Source organism: Gastrolobium bilobum, unplaced genomic scaffold, assembly GCF_033153095.1.
Source record: "Gastrolobium bilobum isolate Gb01-03AN ecotype WA unplaced genomic scaffold, APGP_CSIRO_Gbil_v1 utg27207, whole genome shotgun sequence".
Taxonomy (NCBI): domain Eukaryota; kingdom Viridiplantae; phylum Streptophyta; class Magnoliopsida; order Fabales; family Fabaceae; genus Gastrolobium; species Gastrolobium bilobum.
Genome location: NW_026895489.1, coordinates 25,725 through 43,074, shown reverse-complemented (window position 1 = coordinate 43,074; position 17,350 = coordinate 25,725). Strand labels below are relative to the sequence as shown.

Below are 17,350 nucleotides of genomic sequence, written 5' to 3'. Positions count from 1 at the left end.
CCTGGAAATAAAACACTGTGGATCTTCGTTATTGAGTACGGAAGAGGGCATGCGATTGATGAGAAAGCAAGAGGTGATTATAGCATCTGCCCAAAAACGAAGTGGAACATTCATATGAATTAGTAGGATACGAGCAGTTTCAACCAGATGTCGATTCTTACGTTCAGCCACTCCATTTTGTTGTGGAGTGTGTAGACAAGTGGTCTGGTGTAACGTCCCACGTTTCTCTAAAAAATTAGAAAACTCAAGAGACACATATTCTTTTGCATTATCACTGCACAAAATTTGAATAGAAGCACCAAAATGAGTATTTATCTCAGCACAAAATTTTTGATAAATTGAAAATAATTCAGAACGATTTTTCATTAAATAAACCCAAGTGCAACGAGAGAAATCATCAATAAAGGTGACAAAATACTGAAAACCCAAAACAGACATTGTTCGACTCGAACCCCAAATATCAGAATGAACAATAGGAAAAGGAACATCAGCTCTTTTATTGACTCTATTAGCAATGGAGGAGCGAGTGTGCTTTCCTTGCTGACAAGAATGACAATTTAAAGACTTAAGATTGGATAAAAAGGAAACCATATGCTGAAGCTTGGAGAGGCTTGGATAACCCAGACGGCTGTGAATTAGCTCAGGAGACTCTGTGAGAGAACAGGCTACTGGAGAAGGCGGTGCAATCAGATAGTAGAGACCTCGTGACTCAATGCCTGCTTCAATCGTCTTCCCCGTACCCGAATCCTGCATAGAAAAGGATTGTTTAGAGAAGGTAATAGTACATGAAAGAGAATGAATCAACTGGCTAACAGAGATTAAATTAAAAGGAATGTCAGGTATATAATAAACAGAACTCAAACTTAAAAGGGGAGTTGGGTTGGCTTCCCCAATTCCACGAGCAGGAGCCTTAGTGCCATCAGCAAGAGTGACAGGGGGTAGGTTATTAGAATAAGAAAGTGAAGTGAAGAAATCTTTATTACCACAAAGATGATGAGTAGCACCTGAGTCTATTATCCAGGGTCCAAGAGATGATTGATAAAAACAAGCAACATGATTACCAGTGTCTTGAGTAGGATGCTGAGAAGAAACCTTCTTGAGAAGTGCCTCATAGTCGGCACTTGAAAGAGTTACTAATCCAGTAGAAGGTGGTGTAGCATTAGTTTGAGCAAAGTTGGCAGTCGGTGGCTTCAAATGAGAGTACTTCCTATAGCAGCGTTCTTCAAAATGCCCAAGATTCTGGCAATAACTGCAATGAGGCCTCTGTCTGCGGCCACGTCCGAGACCGCGTCCACTGTTCCAATTGGAATCACTAGCCCGAGAAAAGAATGGAGATGGGTTAGTACCGGAGATGTTGAGCGCTTTACTTGAGCCCTCCATCACAAAGAATGAAGGAGATGACCAGAAAATAGCAAAGAACCGCAAGAAAGCAAGAAATCGCGCAAAAACGTGCCAAAAAATCGTCCAAACAGCGGGTTTTTCGTCGATATCTTCCTAACGGATGGGACCCACAACGAACGGAGACCAGATCTAGAAAGAGGACAAGGAGGCGAGCAAGACGGTGGTTGTCCGTCCCGGAAAGGTGGCCGGACGGTGGCTCACGCGCCAGAAAAGTGCTTCAGCCGCCGGAACAGTCCACTGGCGCGTGGAGGCGCGTGGGTTCTCCGATGACCACGTGGCTTGCACAGACAAGGTCGCCTGCCAGAGACGCTTCTGATCGCGTGGTGGTTGGCAGGAAAAGTCGTCGGAAAAGGTCTCTGACGGCGGTGAACAGTAGCGGACGGTGGTTTGATGGTGGTTTCCGGCGATGAACGGAGGCTGACGATGTTTTTCCTGATGATACGAGGTTGAGAACAAAAAGTTGGTGACTAAATAGGGATTAGGAGTGAAAAGAAGGTTGCCGGTATGATGCACGGCAGGGTTTGCGGAAGCAGGGTTTCCCAGAACACAAGCTCTGGTACCAACTTAAATAATATGAAGGTAAATTGTATTTTTTTAATTGTGTATGAAACTATACAAGAGTCCTCTATTTAAAGAGGTTAAATGACCTAATGGGCTAAGCCCAAATAACCTTCTAGAATAATAAACTAATAATAATAAAACTAATATTATTTCCAACAATCATGATTTAGAAATTTAAAACAATTATTTTTGATACAGCCACACCAGGGTCCATGTCAAAAGCAAGTATAAATTTATGCTAAATTGCTACACTTCCCAGGTTAAAGAAGTACCTTATGATAAATGCTACAAACATTCAGATGGCGACAACCTCTGCAAATGCTAGGACTCTACAATCACAAAATGAAGACTTATAAAGACAATCTGATATATTTGTTAAAAATACATTATGAAAAAACCATACCTGTAACATTGGTGGTAATTGTTGTAAGGTTAATGCCTTAAGAATATCACTTGCTAGCTCATTACGTCGCATTATTAAGCCAACTAAGTCAGATCTTTGAACCATAATGCCCTTTGTACATAGCAATTAAAATCATATTACCTTCTTAACAAAGAGAAACGGATAATTTAAAGCAACATAATCTTACCTGTGTCTGATCTGATTGGAGATAATATAGAAGACCAGAATCAATAGCCTTCTGGTACCTATTAACATATTCACAAAATGAATAAAAGAACTCTTTCAGAAAATTTCTTCAGTATATATGCTGTTAGAAATGAACAGTTTGCACCTTTCAGACATCAGGAGAGTGTACAAAATCACTTGGGCGCTATGTTCTACTGATGACTGAAGATATGACATGCAAGAGTTGTAAGTGGAGAATACCATAAATAATTAATAATCTTACTAGTGTCTTAAAAGTGTTCATTGGAGTATTTATCTGATCTCACTTTTTATGGTGGAATAGAAGCGAGGACCAGAATCTTGCCTGGCTATTTGGTGTTTTTCCAGTTTTGAACTCTATCGGCATGATCTTTTCCTCCGGTTCATCTTTTCTTGATTGAACTTTCACTCTCACCGAAGCATCAATCATCCCTTTCAAACCATATTTTGGAGCCCATGCCATCTCTTCAATATCAATTACCTACATTGTAGAAAATCAGAATTCAAATTCAAATATTTTTCCGTTTTTATTTATTAGGAATAATTAAGATTAATTAGGATTGATTGTTTTTATTTCCTATTAGTTAGGATTAATTGTAATTAATTAGAATTAATTGTGATTAGGTTTAGTGAGTCATAGCTGAGTCATTCTTATGATTGTGATTAGGTTTGGTGAGTCATAACTGAGTCATGCTTAACTATTTTTTCTTGTATAAATACTCTTCATTCCTCATGTAATTATTCAATATCTATATACTGAAAACCTTTTTCAATATGGTATCAGAGCAGGTTGGTGCTGAGAAAACTCAGCCACCACAACCACATTCAAACCGGAGGCACAACGCCGGAAAACTCAACCTCCAACCATTATTAAGGTTATTTTCCCTTCCTACAAAGTCCCAAGAGCAAAGTAAGGCTACCAATCACTGTAGAAGGCAAAATCCCAGCTTTCCACCGTCGTCAGCAGTCGTTGGAAAATTTTTCCGGCGACATTTCCGACCAAGATCCGCACCATTCGAAACAGAAGGAGCCGATCTACATGTTTCAAGAAGGACCATCGGATTCTGCTGAGCCACGCGCTAGAGAAAGGACGGAGCGTCCGCCCTACGCGTTACCACACGCAGCCATGTTGATTGAAAGTAAATTTCCATCCAGCAATGTTGCTCAACAAGGTATAGCGTTCCATGTTGATAATAGTAGTCGATGGATTCTTGATTCAGGGGCTTCAGATCATATGACAGGTAATGCAACCTTATTTTGTTCTTATATCCCTTACTATCAACGATCACGAATAAGAACAGCAGATGGCAGCTTCTCTACTATTGCTGGAAAAGGATCCATTAAACTTTCTGAACACATTACTTTGAACTCAATCCTTCATGTTCCCTCTCTTACTTGTAACCTTATCTCTATCAGCAAACTTACGTCTGAGTTACATTGTGTTGCCAAGTTTTCTATCAATACTTGTGTTTTCCAGAAACAGGACTCGGGGCTGATGATTGGCAGTGCTAGAGAGGAAGAAGGACTTTATTATTTAAAAAAAGATTCTTGTGAAGGAAAAAATTTTGTGAACCACTCGGTATGTTTGTCTGATGATTGTAATGATGTTTTGTTGTGGCATCGTCGGTTAGGACACCCAAATTTCATTTATCTTCAGAAGTTGTTCCCAAGCTTATTCATCAATAAAAATCTCAGTTCTTTTTCTTGTGATATTTGTCAGCTTGCAAAACATTCTCGTGTTTCTTATCCTCCTAGAGTCCATCATGATTCTTCTCCATTTACCTTGATTCATAGTGATATACGGGGTCCAGCCCGTGAAAAAAAATATCTCTGGTGCTCGTTGGTTTATAACTTTCATAGATGATCACTCTAGGGTATGTTGGGTATACCTTCTAAAGGATAAGTCTGACGCTGCATCCATTTTTAAAAACTTTCATGCTATGGTTCAAACTCAGTTCCAGACCTCTATCCAAATTCTTCGAACTGACAATGGTACTGAATATTTTAATTCTGTTCTTGGAAACTATCTCAGCCAGCATGGTATTCTTCATCAAAGTTCTTGTCCTAACACCCCTCAACAAAATGGGGTGGCTGAAAGAAAAAATAGACATCTCCTTGAAGTTGCTCGAGCTCTTATGTTTACCATGCATGTCCCTAAATATTTGTGGGGGGAAGCTGTCTTGACTGCAGCATACCTCATCAATCGGATGCCTTCTCGTGTCCTAAATTTTCAATCTCTTTTATCTTGTCTTACCCATACCTTTCCTTCTTTCCGGGCTCATTCTTCCCTTCCTCCCAAGTTGTTTGGTTGTGTGGCTTTTGTACATGTTCCTCCCCATCAAAGGTCCAAGCTCGATCCTAAGTCCATTAAATGTGTCTTCATAGGATATCCTCCTAACCAAAAGGGCTACAAGTGTTACTCATCTTCACTTCGTAAGGTCTTTGTTTCTGTGGATGTCACATTTGATGAGAGACAATCTTTTTTTCCTTCGACTTCTCTTCAGGGGGAGTCTATTGGGGTTGATGAAGATAAGTCTTGGAAACCAAATGATTCTGTTGTTTTGCCTTTGCCGTTGGAGACAGGGGGAGTCATTATGCAAAAGACAGGGGGAGTTAATGTGTCAGATAATGGAAATCCTCCCGGGAAATGGGGAAAGTTTTACAACAGGCGAGAATCACCTCAGGAGCCTCTAGACGACTGTCAGGATTCTGACTCGAGTCTTAGTTCCAGCAACACTGATACAGCTAACCTAGATGTGCCTATTGCTCTCCGAAAAGGTACTAGATCTTGTACTGCTCATCCTATTTCTCATCATATCACATATGAAAAGTTGTCCCTAAGTTTTCGTGCTTTCAACACTATGTTAGACAGTACAAAAATACCAAAAAATATCCAAGAAGCACTTGATGATCCAAAATGGAGGAATGCAGTCTTTGAAGAAATGGATGCACTCAACAAAAATGGAACTTGGGAGTCTGTAGCATTACCCAGAGGAAAGAAAACAGTAGGTTGCAAGTGGGTGTTCACAATAAAGTTTAATGCAGATAACAGCATCAACAAGTATAAGGCCAGACTACTCAAACTCATGGGATAGACTATCAAGAGACATTTGCCCCTGTTGCCAAGCTTAATACTATCCGAGTTCTTTTATCACTTGCTGCAAATCTTGGTTGGCCCTTGCAACAATTATATGTAAAGAATGCTTTCTTGAATGGTGATCTACATGAAGAAGTTTATATGGATCCACCACCTGGTTTTGAAAATGGAGACGATTCAGTATGCAAGTTGAAAAAGTCTCTCTATGGTCTTAAACAATCTCCTAGAGAGTGGTTTGAGAAGTTTACTCAAGCTGTTAAGGGAAGAGGATTCCTCCAAGCTCAGACTGATCACACTTTATTTTTAAAACACTCTAATGGTGGTAAAATTGCTATTCTCATTGTTTATGTTGATGACATAATTGTCACAGGTAATGATTGCGAGGAGATAAGCTCTTTGAAGAAATGTTTAGCTAATCAGTTTGAACTGAAGGATCTTGGATCTCTCAAATATTTCCTAGGCATGGAAGTTGCTCGAAGTAAGGCAGGAATTTCTTTAACTCAGAAGAAATATATTCTAGACTTGTTACAAGAAACAGGAATGCTTGGGTGCAAGCCAGCGGAGACTCCAGTTGAACCCAATATTAAATTGGGAATCGAAGATGGGAAAGAAGTTGACAAAGAGCAGTATCAGAGATTGGTGGAGAAGTTGATCTACTTATCTCACACTCGGCCTGATATTGCATTTGCAGTTAGCATGGTTAGTCAATTCATGCATTCTCCTAAGGAAAAACACCTGAGTGCAGTTTATAGAATTCTGAAGTACCTCAAAAACACCCCTGGTCGAGGATTGTTCTTTAAAAGGGGACACAAGAGGATGATTGAAATATATACAGATGCAGATTAGGCTGGTTCTGCATTGGACCGAAGATCCACTTCAGGATATTGCACCTATATTTGGGGAAATCTTGTGACCTGGAGAAGTAAGAAACAAACAGTTGTTGCCCGAAGCAGTGCAAAAGCAGAATTTCGGGCTCTAGCCCATGGCATTTGTGAAGGAATTTGGTTAAGAAGACTCCTTGAGGAATTGAAGATCTCTTTTTCCCCACCTGTCAGAGTGTATTGTGATAATAAGGCTGCTATCAGTATTGCTCAAAATCCAGTTCACCATGACAGAACAAAACATGTGGAGGTTGATCGCCACTTTATCAAAGAAAAAATAGATGATGGAAGTGTATGTATGGTGTATATTCCTACCAAAGAGCAGATTGCAGATATTCTCACTAAGGGCCTACACCGGCCAGCCTTTGAAGACTTGATTGGCAAGTTGGGAATGATCAACATTTACCTCCCAACTTGAGGGGGAGTGTAGAAAATCAGAATTCAAATTCAAATATTTTTCCGTTTTTATTTATTAGGAATAATTAAGATTAATTAGGATTGATTGTTTTTATTTCCTATTAGTTAGGATTAATTGTGATTAGGTTTAGTGAGTCATAGCTGAGTCATTCTTATGATTGTGATTAGGTTTGGTGAGTCATAGCTGAGTCATGCTTAACTATTTTTTCTTGTATAAATACTCCTCATTCCTCATGTAATTATTCAAAATCTATATACTGAAAACCTTTTTCAATATACATTATTCACAGATGCCTCTAAAATTATATAGAAAGTTCATTTTATGGAACATACAATATCAAGGACATTGTAACATGCATTTTTTAGCATATCTGGGATGGATATGTATGCAATACACAATCAAACATTTATGCTCAAAACTAGCAGAGACTGCTTAAGCAAAATACAAGCAATTAGACTTTCTTTTGACTTCAGATAAAAATTATATCAAAATAGAAGAGAGAATAGGTACAACTAAAACAACTACAAGGTATCCTCCAAAATAACCAAACTGAAAAGGCAGATGCATATCTGTGACAAATAAGCACTTAAGTATTGGAATATAAACTGCTCCCTTGCAATTTGTTTAGTTATATTGTACTCCATCTACAAGATGTATCATGTATATATACATTTGCATAATAATCCAAGAAAGATCAGATAATCGAACACGAGACCAGATTAGAGCTTGCCTCAGATATGCTAACTTTCTTCCGCCCATCATCAAATCCAACATTAGGGTCTTTTCTTTCCTGTCAAAACCCTATGTGATCAGTCACACTATTTGACAAAAGGAAAAGTGTTGATGACTAAATATTTTACTAAGAAATAAAATTTGAACCTATAAAACCAGTATTATTAAAGAAAAAAAAAACACAAAAAAAGAGTAGCACATTTTGCTGGGGATACGACAGCTACACATCTTATTGTTGAGTACTTAGGCAACAACTATATGAATGCTTATCCATGCAACACTAAATGGGATCTGCAACTCAAAATTTCTTGCCAAAATATATCCTACAAGAAGCTAGTTTCAAAACAGCCTTAACTTTCCATCCACCCTCTTTCATCCTGACAGACGATAGCATAAAATCTCTTTCTCCAATATTGAACATATCTAAAATAATTAGCACGAAGTCTAGGATACGATTCTAAGCTCTATAACCATTAAAATTTCTACTCAACAAAATATTAAACTATATGTATTAGAAAAGGTAAAAAGAAATACCATATGACATTCAAAATGACAGTTACATTTGGAAACAGCAAAGGAATTCCTTCCATTCCAAAAGATGATCATGAATAATGTTTCAAAAGAAAGCACAAATTATATGACGCACCTCCGAATTTTTGAACAGCATGATCCAACTCAATATTCTTGGGATAGCATCAATCAAGGTTTTGTGAACATCATTTTCATTTACTGCAATATTCACATGCAGAAGAAATTAATGCTCCAGTCAACACTCAAAAGAGAAAAAGTTTTGTTGATTAAGTTCCAAACTATAAATGAGATGTATGTACATATAAATGCATGATACACATAAAGACACAATACCACACCTCCACATGCATACAAACTTTCAATGTTTCTCTGTACTACCACTTCTGTGTAATCTTCCAAGAAGTTTACTGTAGGATCATCTTTTGTAAGCCCAGCCTGCAGCAACAAACCAAAACGCATCAAAAAGAAAAAAAAAAAGGCATGATGAAGCAAAAGAAACCGAAGCTTAATGCCTGATTTGTAGGTATGAGAAAGCATATGAATATATATAATGTCTTACAGAGTAAAGTATGAATTTTAGAGACCTGGAAAATTTGGTGAAGCAAGGTTCCAGTTAATGCTGGAATTGAGTACTCATTGTATTTTAGCCTCTCATCTAAGACTGTTCTCCTTGGGCAACTAAAACTGGCAGCAACCTGGAATATACGTTTGTAATAGGAATAAATAAACACACACATGCATATAACACATATAATATATTGAACTGCATATTAGGGCATTCACCACAGACAATCCAGCCTGAAGAAAGTGTAGTTCTTACAGTTCAGACCATGAATGGCAATGAATGTATGTTACGGTTGGTATTTCACAAAGAGGTCAGCCAGCTACTTGGAGGGTATATTCCTACGAGTTTGTTAGTTAGTTTAGTGATGGGTGATATTGTATAAATAGGGAGTTGTATTTTGGTAGAGGGACTTCCGAGCATTTTTCTGTTTAGAACAGAGGGTGATCTCAGAGTGAAGGGACAGTTATCCCTTGTAAAGAGCTAGGCTCTTTTAATCTTTCACCTTTAATTCAGTAAAGATTCTTTTCTTACGGTGTTGCTGTGTGGCCATTTTTATGCTACTTCTTAGTGCTACAGTGGTCCAACCGACCAGATTTCTTTTGAGGGAAATGGCTATGATTTAGGCCAGGGTGGAGGCTCTAGAACGATCAATTGAGGCTTTGCAACAAGGGAACGGGAAAACCAATCGAAATCTTGGAGACATACAGGTTCTCATGAAGGTGATAATTTAAAGGAACCAACCCAAAGTGAGGGGGAAGGTATCGGTACTGGGTCTACAAAGGGGATACTGTTGACCAAATGGGACAAGGGCCAATTCTTCTTCTAAACCCAATGTATCTCACTCAAGGGGTCGTAAAGTGACTCATTCATAATCCTCAGTGAACAAAAATCCCTCTTACTCAGGTGAGATGAAGGAAGGTGTTTCCAATGTGACTTGCCTTCTTTCCTGGACACAAATGCCAAGCAAAAAGTTCACAGCTCACCATCCTCGATGAGGGCAAAACGGAAGGTGGGGGCGACAACAGTGGGCCAAATGCAATGGTGCAGGAGGCAGGGAACACAGAATCTGTTCCAAATTTGGATCTCCAGTGGCTAGGGTTCTCACTATTCTTCGCTGGTGATTTGACACAGCCCATGACAATGAACATTAGGGTATAGTTAAAGGCAAAATGTGCTGGTTCTAATTGATAGTGGCACAAGCTACAATTTTGTGGGCCATAAGCTAGTGCGTGCATTGTCATCTTATGCAACTCCATCTTTTGGGGTATGATCAGGTGATCGCCAACAAAAGAGGTCGCAAAGTTCTGTCTGGTTGGAATTGCACCATTTTTTTATAAATCAAATAAAAAATGTAGTTTTGGTTTAACTAAAGTGGAGTATTTAGGACACATACTTTTGTCACAATTTTTTTCTTTTTAACTAAGTAGTATCTTCAATATTACTTAACATTACATTATTTTCTACTTTCCTTTAAATAAAATGCTAAAATTATTAACAGACTAGCAAAGAGAGACTGCAAAGTGGATGATGAGGTAACAATACGCCCAACATTCTATTCAAACATGTGGAAAAACCCAGAAACAAGTGCAGTAAAGCACAGTAACTCTGTTCCCCAGTTAGAAAAGGAAGAAACATATAAACCTTTTAATATTTCTTACCAACCATTGACAAGGAAAGTAAACGAGTCATGAATTTTAAAACAAAAATGCATGTGACTAATCATAAACATAAAGTTCATCGCAATTTGAAGCAGATTCACAGTAGAATAGACAAGAGTCTTATTACAAAGAAAAATTGATAAGATATAGTTGCATAATTAGAGTGTAAGAAATAATTGTTCACAAATAAAATTCTGACAAATCACCTAAATTGTATTTCTTGTAGTAAATTAAGGAAACTGAAGTCACATACAGAAATATGTAATATGGTTGAGAGAGTAAAAAGCTATCTACCCGTGTTCCAGACACCAGAATATCTGGGTGTATAATCAAAAAATTATTATCATGATTAATATCATAATTTCCCCCTTCGTCAAATTGACCGATTATGTTCACAGTATCTCCAGGTGCAATTACACTGTAAGACCTGCATAGTTCAGAAAAGGAATTAGAGATGTTAGAAATATGTAAATAATCAATTCAACCCAAAAGCTTAAGCTGTTGGGTGAGGCTACATTAATAGTTTTATATATCTCAACACTCCCCCTCACACGAGAGCTCACTGGGCTTGAAGGGTGGACGATGCACAGGCCCACCTACCTGTGCGAAGAAAGAAACTCCACTAGAAAGAAAGTGGAGGGGCGGTGAGGATCGAACCCGGTACACCGAGGCTCTGATACTATGTAAAGAACCAATTCAACCCAAGAGCTTAAGCTGTTGGGTGAGGCTACATTAATGGTTTTATATATCTCAACAAAATATGATTATGAAAAAAAAAAAATTAACAGGCAGGACAAAACAAAACTGAGAACTCGAAAACTTTAGTTAAGGGTGCTTTGATTATAAGAACTTGAGTAAATAACCATAAAACTAGAGAAACAAAAGATGTATAGAGAAAACCCAATTACTGTAATTGGAGTCACGTAAGTGTCTGGTGCCTTAACTCTATGGTATTAAATGAGGCTGCGTACAGCTATATACAATAACTACAATAATTATGACAGCTACTATTTCATCATTCCCCCCTCAAACTAGAGCATAAAAAATGCACCAAGCCAGTTAAGAATGTAGCCAACCCAAGTACCACAGAGACACTAAGTAAATACATCTGCTAGTTGGTGATTAGAAGAATTGACAAAACAAGTAGCAATGCATCCTACAATATCTTCTCCTGAATGGAATGACAATCGACCTATATATGCTTTGCAAGATAGTGAATACTCAATAGTGGCCAGAGCGGCTGTTATCGCACTAGACGTGACAAAGTGGGGCACATCTTCCCATCCCCACTCACAAACACTCATGGCAGAGCTTTTAAGGGTTACAGCATAAAATCTTCTATGCTTGTACCAACACTAACCATCATTAATATATAAAACCATAGCCGAGTGCTCAAAAAGTCTAATAAGGGCAAAAATCAGTAGTAGCTTCTGGTCAATATTGTTCCACATATCATAAGGGACAATACAACGGTAGATGGCAGCCACATGCAGAGGATGGAGAATATACAACTTCAGTGTCTGACATATCAGGACTCTTGAAGCTGATCCTGTGGCATGTGATGATAAAAGAAGACTGAATTGTGGGATGGAGAGAGGCACAGTCAAGAGAACAGAGAGAAACATGCTACTGCAGGGAAGCAGAGAAACAAAATCTCCTATGGTGAGAGTTACAGTTAGCAGTTAGGGTTTTCCCCCGTTAACGACGGATACTATGTCAATGTAAAGGTAGACAGAGAAAGGATCAAGAGAGAAAAAAACCAATTAATTTGTTGGAGTCAAGTGTCTAGCACCTTACATCTATTAAATATATAAAAACAAGGTCGAGTACAATGGTACATCCCGAAGTATAAGTTTGACAGGCATATACAATAACTAAAATAAAGAACAATAACTATAACTATGACAGCAACTATTTAAACAATATCAAAAAACATTTCGATATTCCCAATACATAGGACAGAAATGCCACAAATAAAGGATGGACACATTGATATAAGCTCAAGTACATTAGAGCACACCAGCTTACCACTCATCCCACAAGTTTACAGCCCGCTCTTCTCCAGTTTGTTCATTTAGTAAACGTAGCACCTGGAAAGCAGTGGATCAACTAAATCATTTCTTAAATTCTTAGCAGCAGTAAGTAATTGTAGCAATGAGCTTCACTAGACCTTGTATGGGCATTGAGCAGCAGATGATTCAGCAGGCCTACGTTTATCAGACACCTAAAGTAAATTGCAGAAAGCCAATGAGAATTCATTTTTTGTGCTCCGAAGAACCAGTAAAACAGAGCTTTATTCAAAAAAGCATACCTCCAAAACCAAATAATTAGTATTGGAGAAAACACTAACAACTTCTCCCGCATGGTTGGCTCGGACAGGGAGCTTATCAGCAATTCCATTTTGAGATTTAGAGGAATAAGTACTTTTATTATAAACTGTAGCATTGTCAACAGAAATGGCATCTTCAACTTGATCTAACAGTTCAAGCAATGCCTATAGAAATAAATATTTATATTAATATGTAGCTTCCACTTATAATGGAACTACTGAAGTTTAATCATTTTATAGAATAATAAGCAATAGGTCACAAGTCTCCTTTATGAAACCCACACAAAAAAAGTGTGGCAATGTATACTTCAGAGGTATCCTTCCTGAAGCTGTAAGGGAAAGAAAACATTCAAATAAACTACTTTTAATTGAATGGTGATATTAACAGTAGTTTCCTGTACAACTTTAGCAACACAAAATTGACAACTTAAAAAGGTATGTATCCTAACGCACCACTGTGTGCTAAAGTAATTAATTCTGGTTGTTTATTTTAATGCTTTTCCAAAAAATTTGGGTTCAAATTTTTCCTCTCTAGGCATGGTTTGGATTGTGCCTTATGGTTTGGGATGTCACACATTTGACTTATGTTTCACTAAAATTAGATCATTTCTATTCCAAAGTAAATACTAAATCATTTTCTTCTTCTTCCCGATCCAACTATTTCTTATATCTCTACTTTATCAAAAGGAATATATCTACTTTGTTCCCAGAAGGTGTTGCAAATTACCAATTTGATTTGGTAGTAATTATAGGGGACCTCTCAGTAGTTCAGCTGGGTCTAAATGAATTGCTATAACACAAATCAACTGGGAGATCTAACCTTTTTGTGCTGTCTTAAGTAAAGCTGATCAGCTGGTCCACCATGTTCAATATCTTTGGCAAGCTACACTGACAAACACAACATTAAAAAAGTAAAAAGAAAACAAACTCAAGCTTGCAATTTGATATATGAGAAGGATAACAAATTTTGAAGAGTTGGAGGAAGTTAATAAATCAACTCAACCAAGGAAAAGGAACACTTAAGTGTCCATTTTTCTACAAAACAAATAGTAGCAACCCATGAGCAGGACGTAAGGACCAATAACTAGAAGATAAATTACCTTATCATGGCTATAAGACAAAGATGGTGGAGTTCTGAAGGGACTCTGTCCACCAGCTACTCCAGAGTTACTCACAATAGTTGCATTGACGTTAAAATCAGCATCTTGGCCTGGGTTTATTCTTTTCAAGCCTAACTTACTCGTTGACACCAGAGATTTTGCAGAAGCCTTAGGAGTTGGTGAAGTAAGAAACTTTTCAACTTTGCCATCTTTATCCACAGAAGTCTGCACCATGCATCGTTATTACCACAATCTTATTCACTAATAAGTCTCAAATTAAAAGAACATGCTCCTCATAAACTTGCCTTATCTTCTGAGCAGCTGCGAATTGGCAAAAAGTTGATTCTGGAAGAGTCAGCCAAAGCTTTGATTATATTAGGCATGTGTTTTGAAACTGATTGGAGCCTTTCATTCATCGGGGATATCTTCCATGTAACCTCATCAACCCCATCATCCTGGCTCTGCTTGACAAACTATCCCCAAAATATATGTCCACAAAGCTAATTTCAGAAACATAGGAGGGAAGAAGAAACAAATAACACAATGCACAAAGAACCATTCACACACAAGCACATGCATAAAAAATGTAGTTATCAAATACACCCACTCAATACTTGCCAAAATAAAGACTAAAATTTGCAATTTGAGTTAAAATAAAAACGTAATAGTGAAGTAAAAAACGTACATTAATCAAGTAGTTTAAACACAGGCACGGTTAAATTTATGTGATTCCACCAACATCCATTAGTTCAAGTGGTAAAGAACTTATTCCCCTTAAGCAAATGTCTCGAGAGCCCCAAGAATAGAAAAAATAGTCTTGGGAAAGCCGAATAGGTTCAACATTACTCGAACGGGATTAGTCAGACAAAAAAATAAAAGAAAACTAAACTGATTCCATTAATGCCAGACAACTCGTAAATGGCCAATATGTGCACTGAATAGTAAATACTGATGCTAAACGACCAGGCTTGAACGGCATCTAAGCAAAAAAATTGTTCATCACTTCAACTTTTTTTTACAAAATGGAAGTCGCCCATGTCATTCGTTTTCAATCAAACTTGTGGTTCAAAAAAAAAAAAAACACACAAAAAGAAAGTTTACCATCCCAGGTGAGAATTTGAAGCGCTTAAGCGAGAGAGACTTGGACATCTCTGGAGACACCTCGGAGAGAGTCTCTGCCGCATTAGTCCTCCAAGACACCGAATTCTCGGGCGGAGTATTCTGCGAATTTGGACCCTCTTCGTCGTTAGGTTTTCCGCGTCGGAGAGGAACGGAGGTACCGGAAACAACCTCGGAGGTATTAGAAACAACCTTGGAGGTACCGGAAACAACCTCGGAGGTGGGAACCCCGACAACGGGTGTATTGGGATTTGCATTGTTGGCTTGGAGCTTCTGAGAGGTGAGGAGGGTGTGTCGATCGAAGAAGTGTTGGATGCCGAACTTGGAAGGTTGAAGATTCGGCTTCTTAGACGAAGAAGAAGATGAAGCAGAAGAGTTGGGTTTCTTCCTCGGAGGCATTTAGGGTTGTTACTTTTTCTACTTACTCGATCTTCCACTGCTTCTTCCAGTTCCAGTTTTGCAAGACAAGGTATGACATAAAAAACGAAAAAAAAAATAAGAGAGTGAATTTATATGCTTTGTTTTCCCGCCTTAACAGTATCGGTCATTGGGCTTCTCCGCTTCCCTTCTTTTCTTTTCTTTTCTTTTTTCTTTTATATACAACAAAGGCCCCCGTTTTTTTTTTTTTTTTGATAACCAAACAAAGGCCCCCCTTTTAGTTGACATGGTGCGATAACATATACGGTAACACTTTTCTTATATTGCATAAGAGAAGTATTATTTCTTATTCAAACAATAAATAAAAGAGAAAAAAAAGTTGGAGATGAAAGAAAAAAAAAATATGAAAAAAATTGGAGATGAAAGAAAAAAAATATGGAACCCATTTAAAGAATATGAGTGTAGAAGATAATACTTCTCTTATGCAACATAAGAAAAGTAATTCCCTAACATATAATATGAAATCTTTCTGATAAACTTTTAATATTATATAATAGGGTTCACTTTTTCTACAATCAACGTAGATAACTTATCTACATTGGGCCCAAAATGACGTCATTTTTAGATAAAAATCAAGGTATTTTTGTAATTATAATTTATTAGGGTTATAATAGTCTTTTTCATTATAATTTTTCAACCAAAACAACATCGTTTTGGGAGCGAATGTAAATAACTTATCTGCATTCACTTTAGAAACATTTAAGCCTATATAATATGTAGTATAATGTTTTATAAAATGTTTTACTTAATCAAATCATAAAGAGATAAGATTAATGCTAATATCATGCAATTCTAAGCGAATTATGATATAATATTAATATGGCACTAAATCATGTTAATAAAGCCTAAAAATAACTCACCACTAGAGAGTTATCAAAGCTGCTGGTTGAAGAGGGGAAAGGAGAAGGATGGATCGACTTAGTGGTTTGTGAGGTGTCTTAAGTGTTCAGAGAAACATTGATTTTGACTACTTTGTTAAAAATGCCTAATGAGTCCCTTTGAATTTCTTAACTTAATAACTTAAAATCAAAACACAGTCAATCACTAATGTCATCACTTTGAACCAATAGATTTTCCTAAACTTCCTTAATTTGACTTTAAAATTAGGTTTAGACAAAGTTTCGTCTATTTACAAATTGGTCAACTTTACCATATATAGACTTTGACCCATAATCTTTTCTTATAATTACATTTGGGGTCCTAATTGACTTGTTTGGCATAAATTATATCCTTGTCCATGTTATCATGTTAATTACATAACTAACTTGTCATTACTTGTCATGAATTCCTTGAACACATACTTAATTTCTTGAACATCAACGTAGACTTCAATGACATTGCTAATATATTTCTCAAACATCTTTTTCTTCATCCACTGGTAGTAGCTCCAGTGTTTTTGAGCTCGAAGGGAATCTCTGTGTAGCAATTACTATCCTTCTTAGTGATGAAGTCAGTCTTCTCATCATCTTTGGTATGGGTGTAAATGAGCCAGACCAAGCCATACTCTAACTCAAATAGGTTATGTAAGAACCTGCACTGCTAAATTATGAATCTTAATACTTTAATCATGAGATTAGGAAATATTCCATAATTAACCTTGGATAATTTATAGTGAAATTATAATAATTACTATAAATCTGCTTTTTGGAAGAAAAGTGAAAATACTGTATATTTCGCTATATAAATGTGTACCGGCGAAGTGACCCGAAAAATAGAAATAAAAAATGCATATTCCTAGAAAAATAACTACGTTGATATTATAAAGTTTGAAAGAAAAATAATTAACATAGGTGTTGGAACTAATATCGATAGGTTAAGTGAGCACACTTATATAACCTTAAAGTATGCACTCAATCCTAGGTTTTATAACTCTCACGTAGTCACTCTTTCAAAACACTACATGGTTTCCATTT

General features: G+C 37.2%; 1 protein-coding gene across 1 annotated transcript in view; it reads right to left on the bottom strand.

Moving 5' to 3' along the window:
* LOC133313818 (DNA replication ATP-dependent helicase/nuclease JHS1) overlaps window positions 1–15,398 on the bottom strand; it is a 61,744-nt gene extending 46,346 nt beyond the window's left edge. The window contains exons 1-17 of the mRNA XM_061515220.1: window positions 14,982–15,398; window positions 14,182–14,353; window positions 13,881–14,089; window positions 13,601–13,663; window positions 12,763–12,945; window positions 12,622–12,675; window positions 12,480–12,541; window positions 10,746–10,878; window positions 8,813–8,923; window positions 8,567–8,663; window positions 8,344–8,426; window positions 7,696–7,755; window positions 2,895–3,050; window positions 2,697–2,752; window positions 2,553–2,610; window positions 2,366–2,476; window positions 2,235–2,291 (exon numbers count right to left, since the gene is read on the bottom strand). Of these exons, the coding sequence (XP_061371204.1) occupies window positions 2,235–2,291; window positions 2,366–2,476; window positions 2,553–2,610; window positions 2,697–2,752; window positions 2,895–3,050; window positions 7,696–7,755; window positions 8,344–8,426; window positions 8,567–8,663; window positions 8,813–8,923; window positions 10,746–10,878; window positions 12,480–12,541; window positions 12,622–12,675; window positions 12,763–12,945; window positions 13,601–13,663; window positions 13,881–14,089; window positions 14,182–14,353; window positions 14,982–15,398 (2,082 nt within the window). The remainder of the gene's footprint in view (window positions 1–2,234; window positions 2,292–2,365; window positions 2,477–2,552; window positions 2,611–2,696; window positions 2,753–2,894; window positions 3,051–7,695; window positions 7,756–8,343; window positions 8,427–8,566; window positions 8,664–8,812; window positions 8,924–10,745; window positions 10,879–12,479; window positions 12,542–12,621; window positions 12,676–12,762; window positions 12,946–13,600; window positions 13,664–13,880; window positions 14,090–14,181; window positions 14,354–14,981) is intronic.
* Window positions 15,399–17,350: the final 1,952 nt, after the last annotated feature.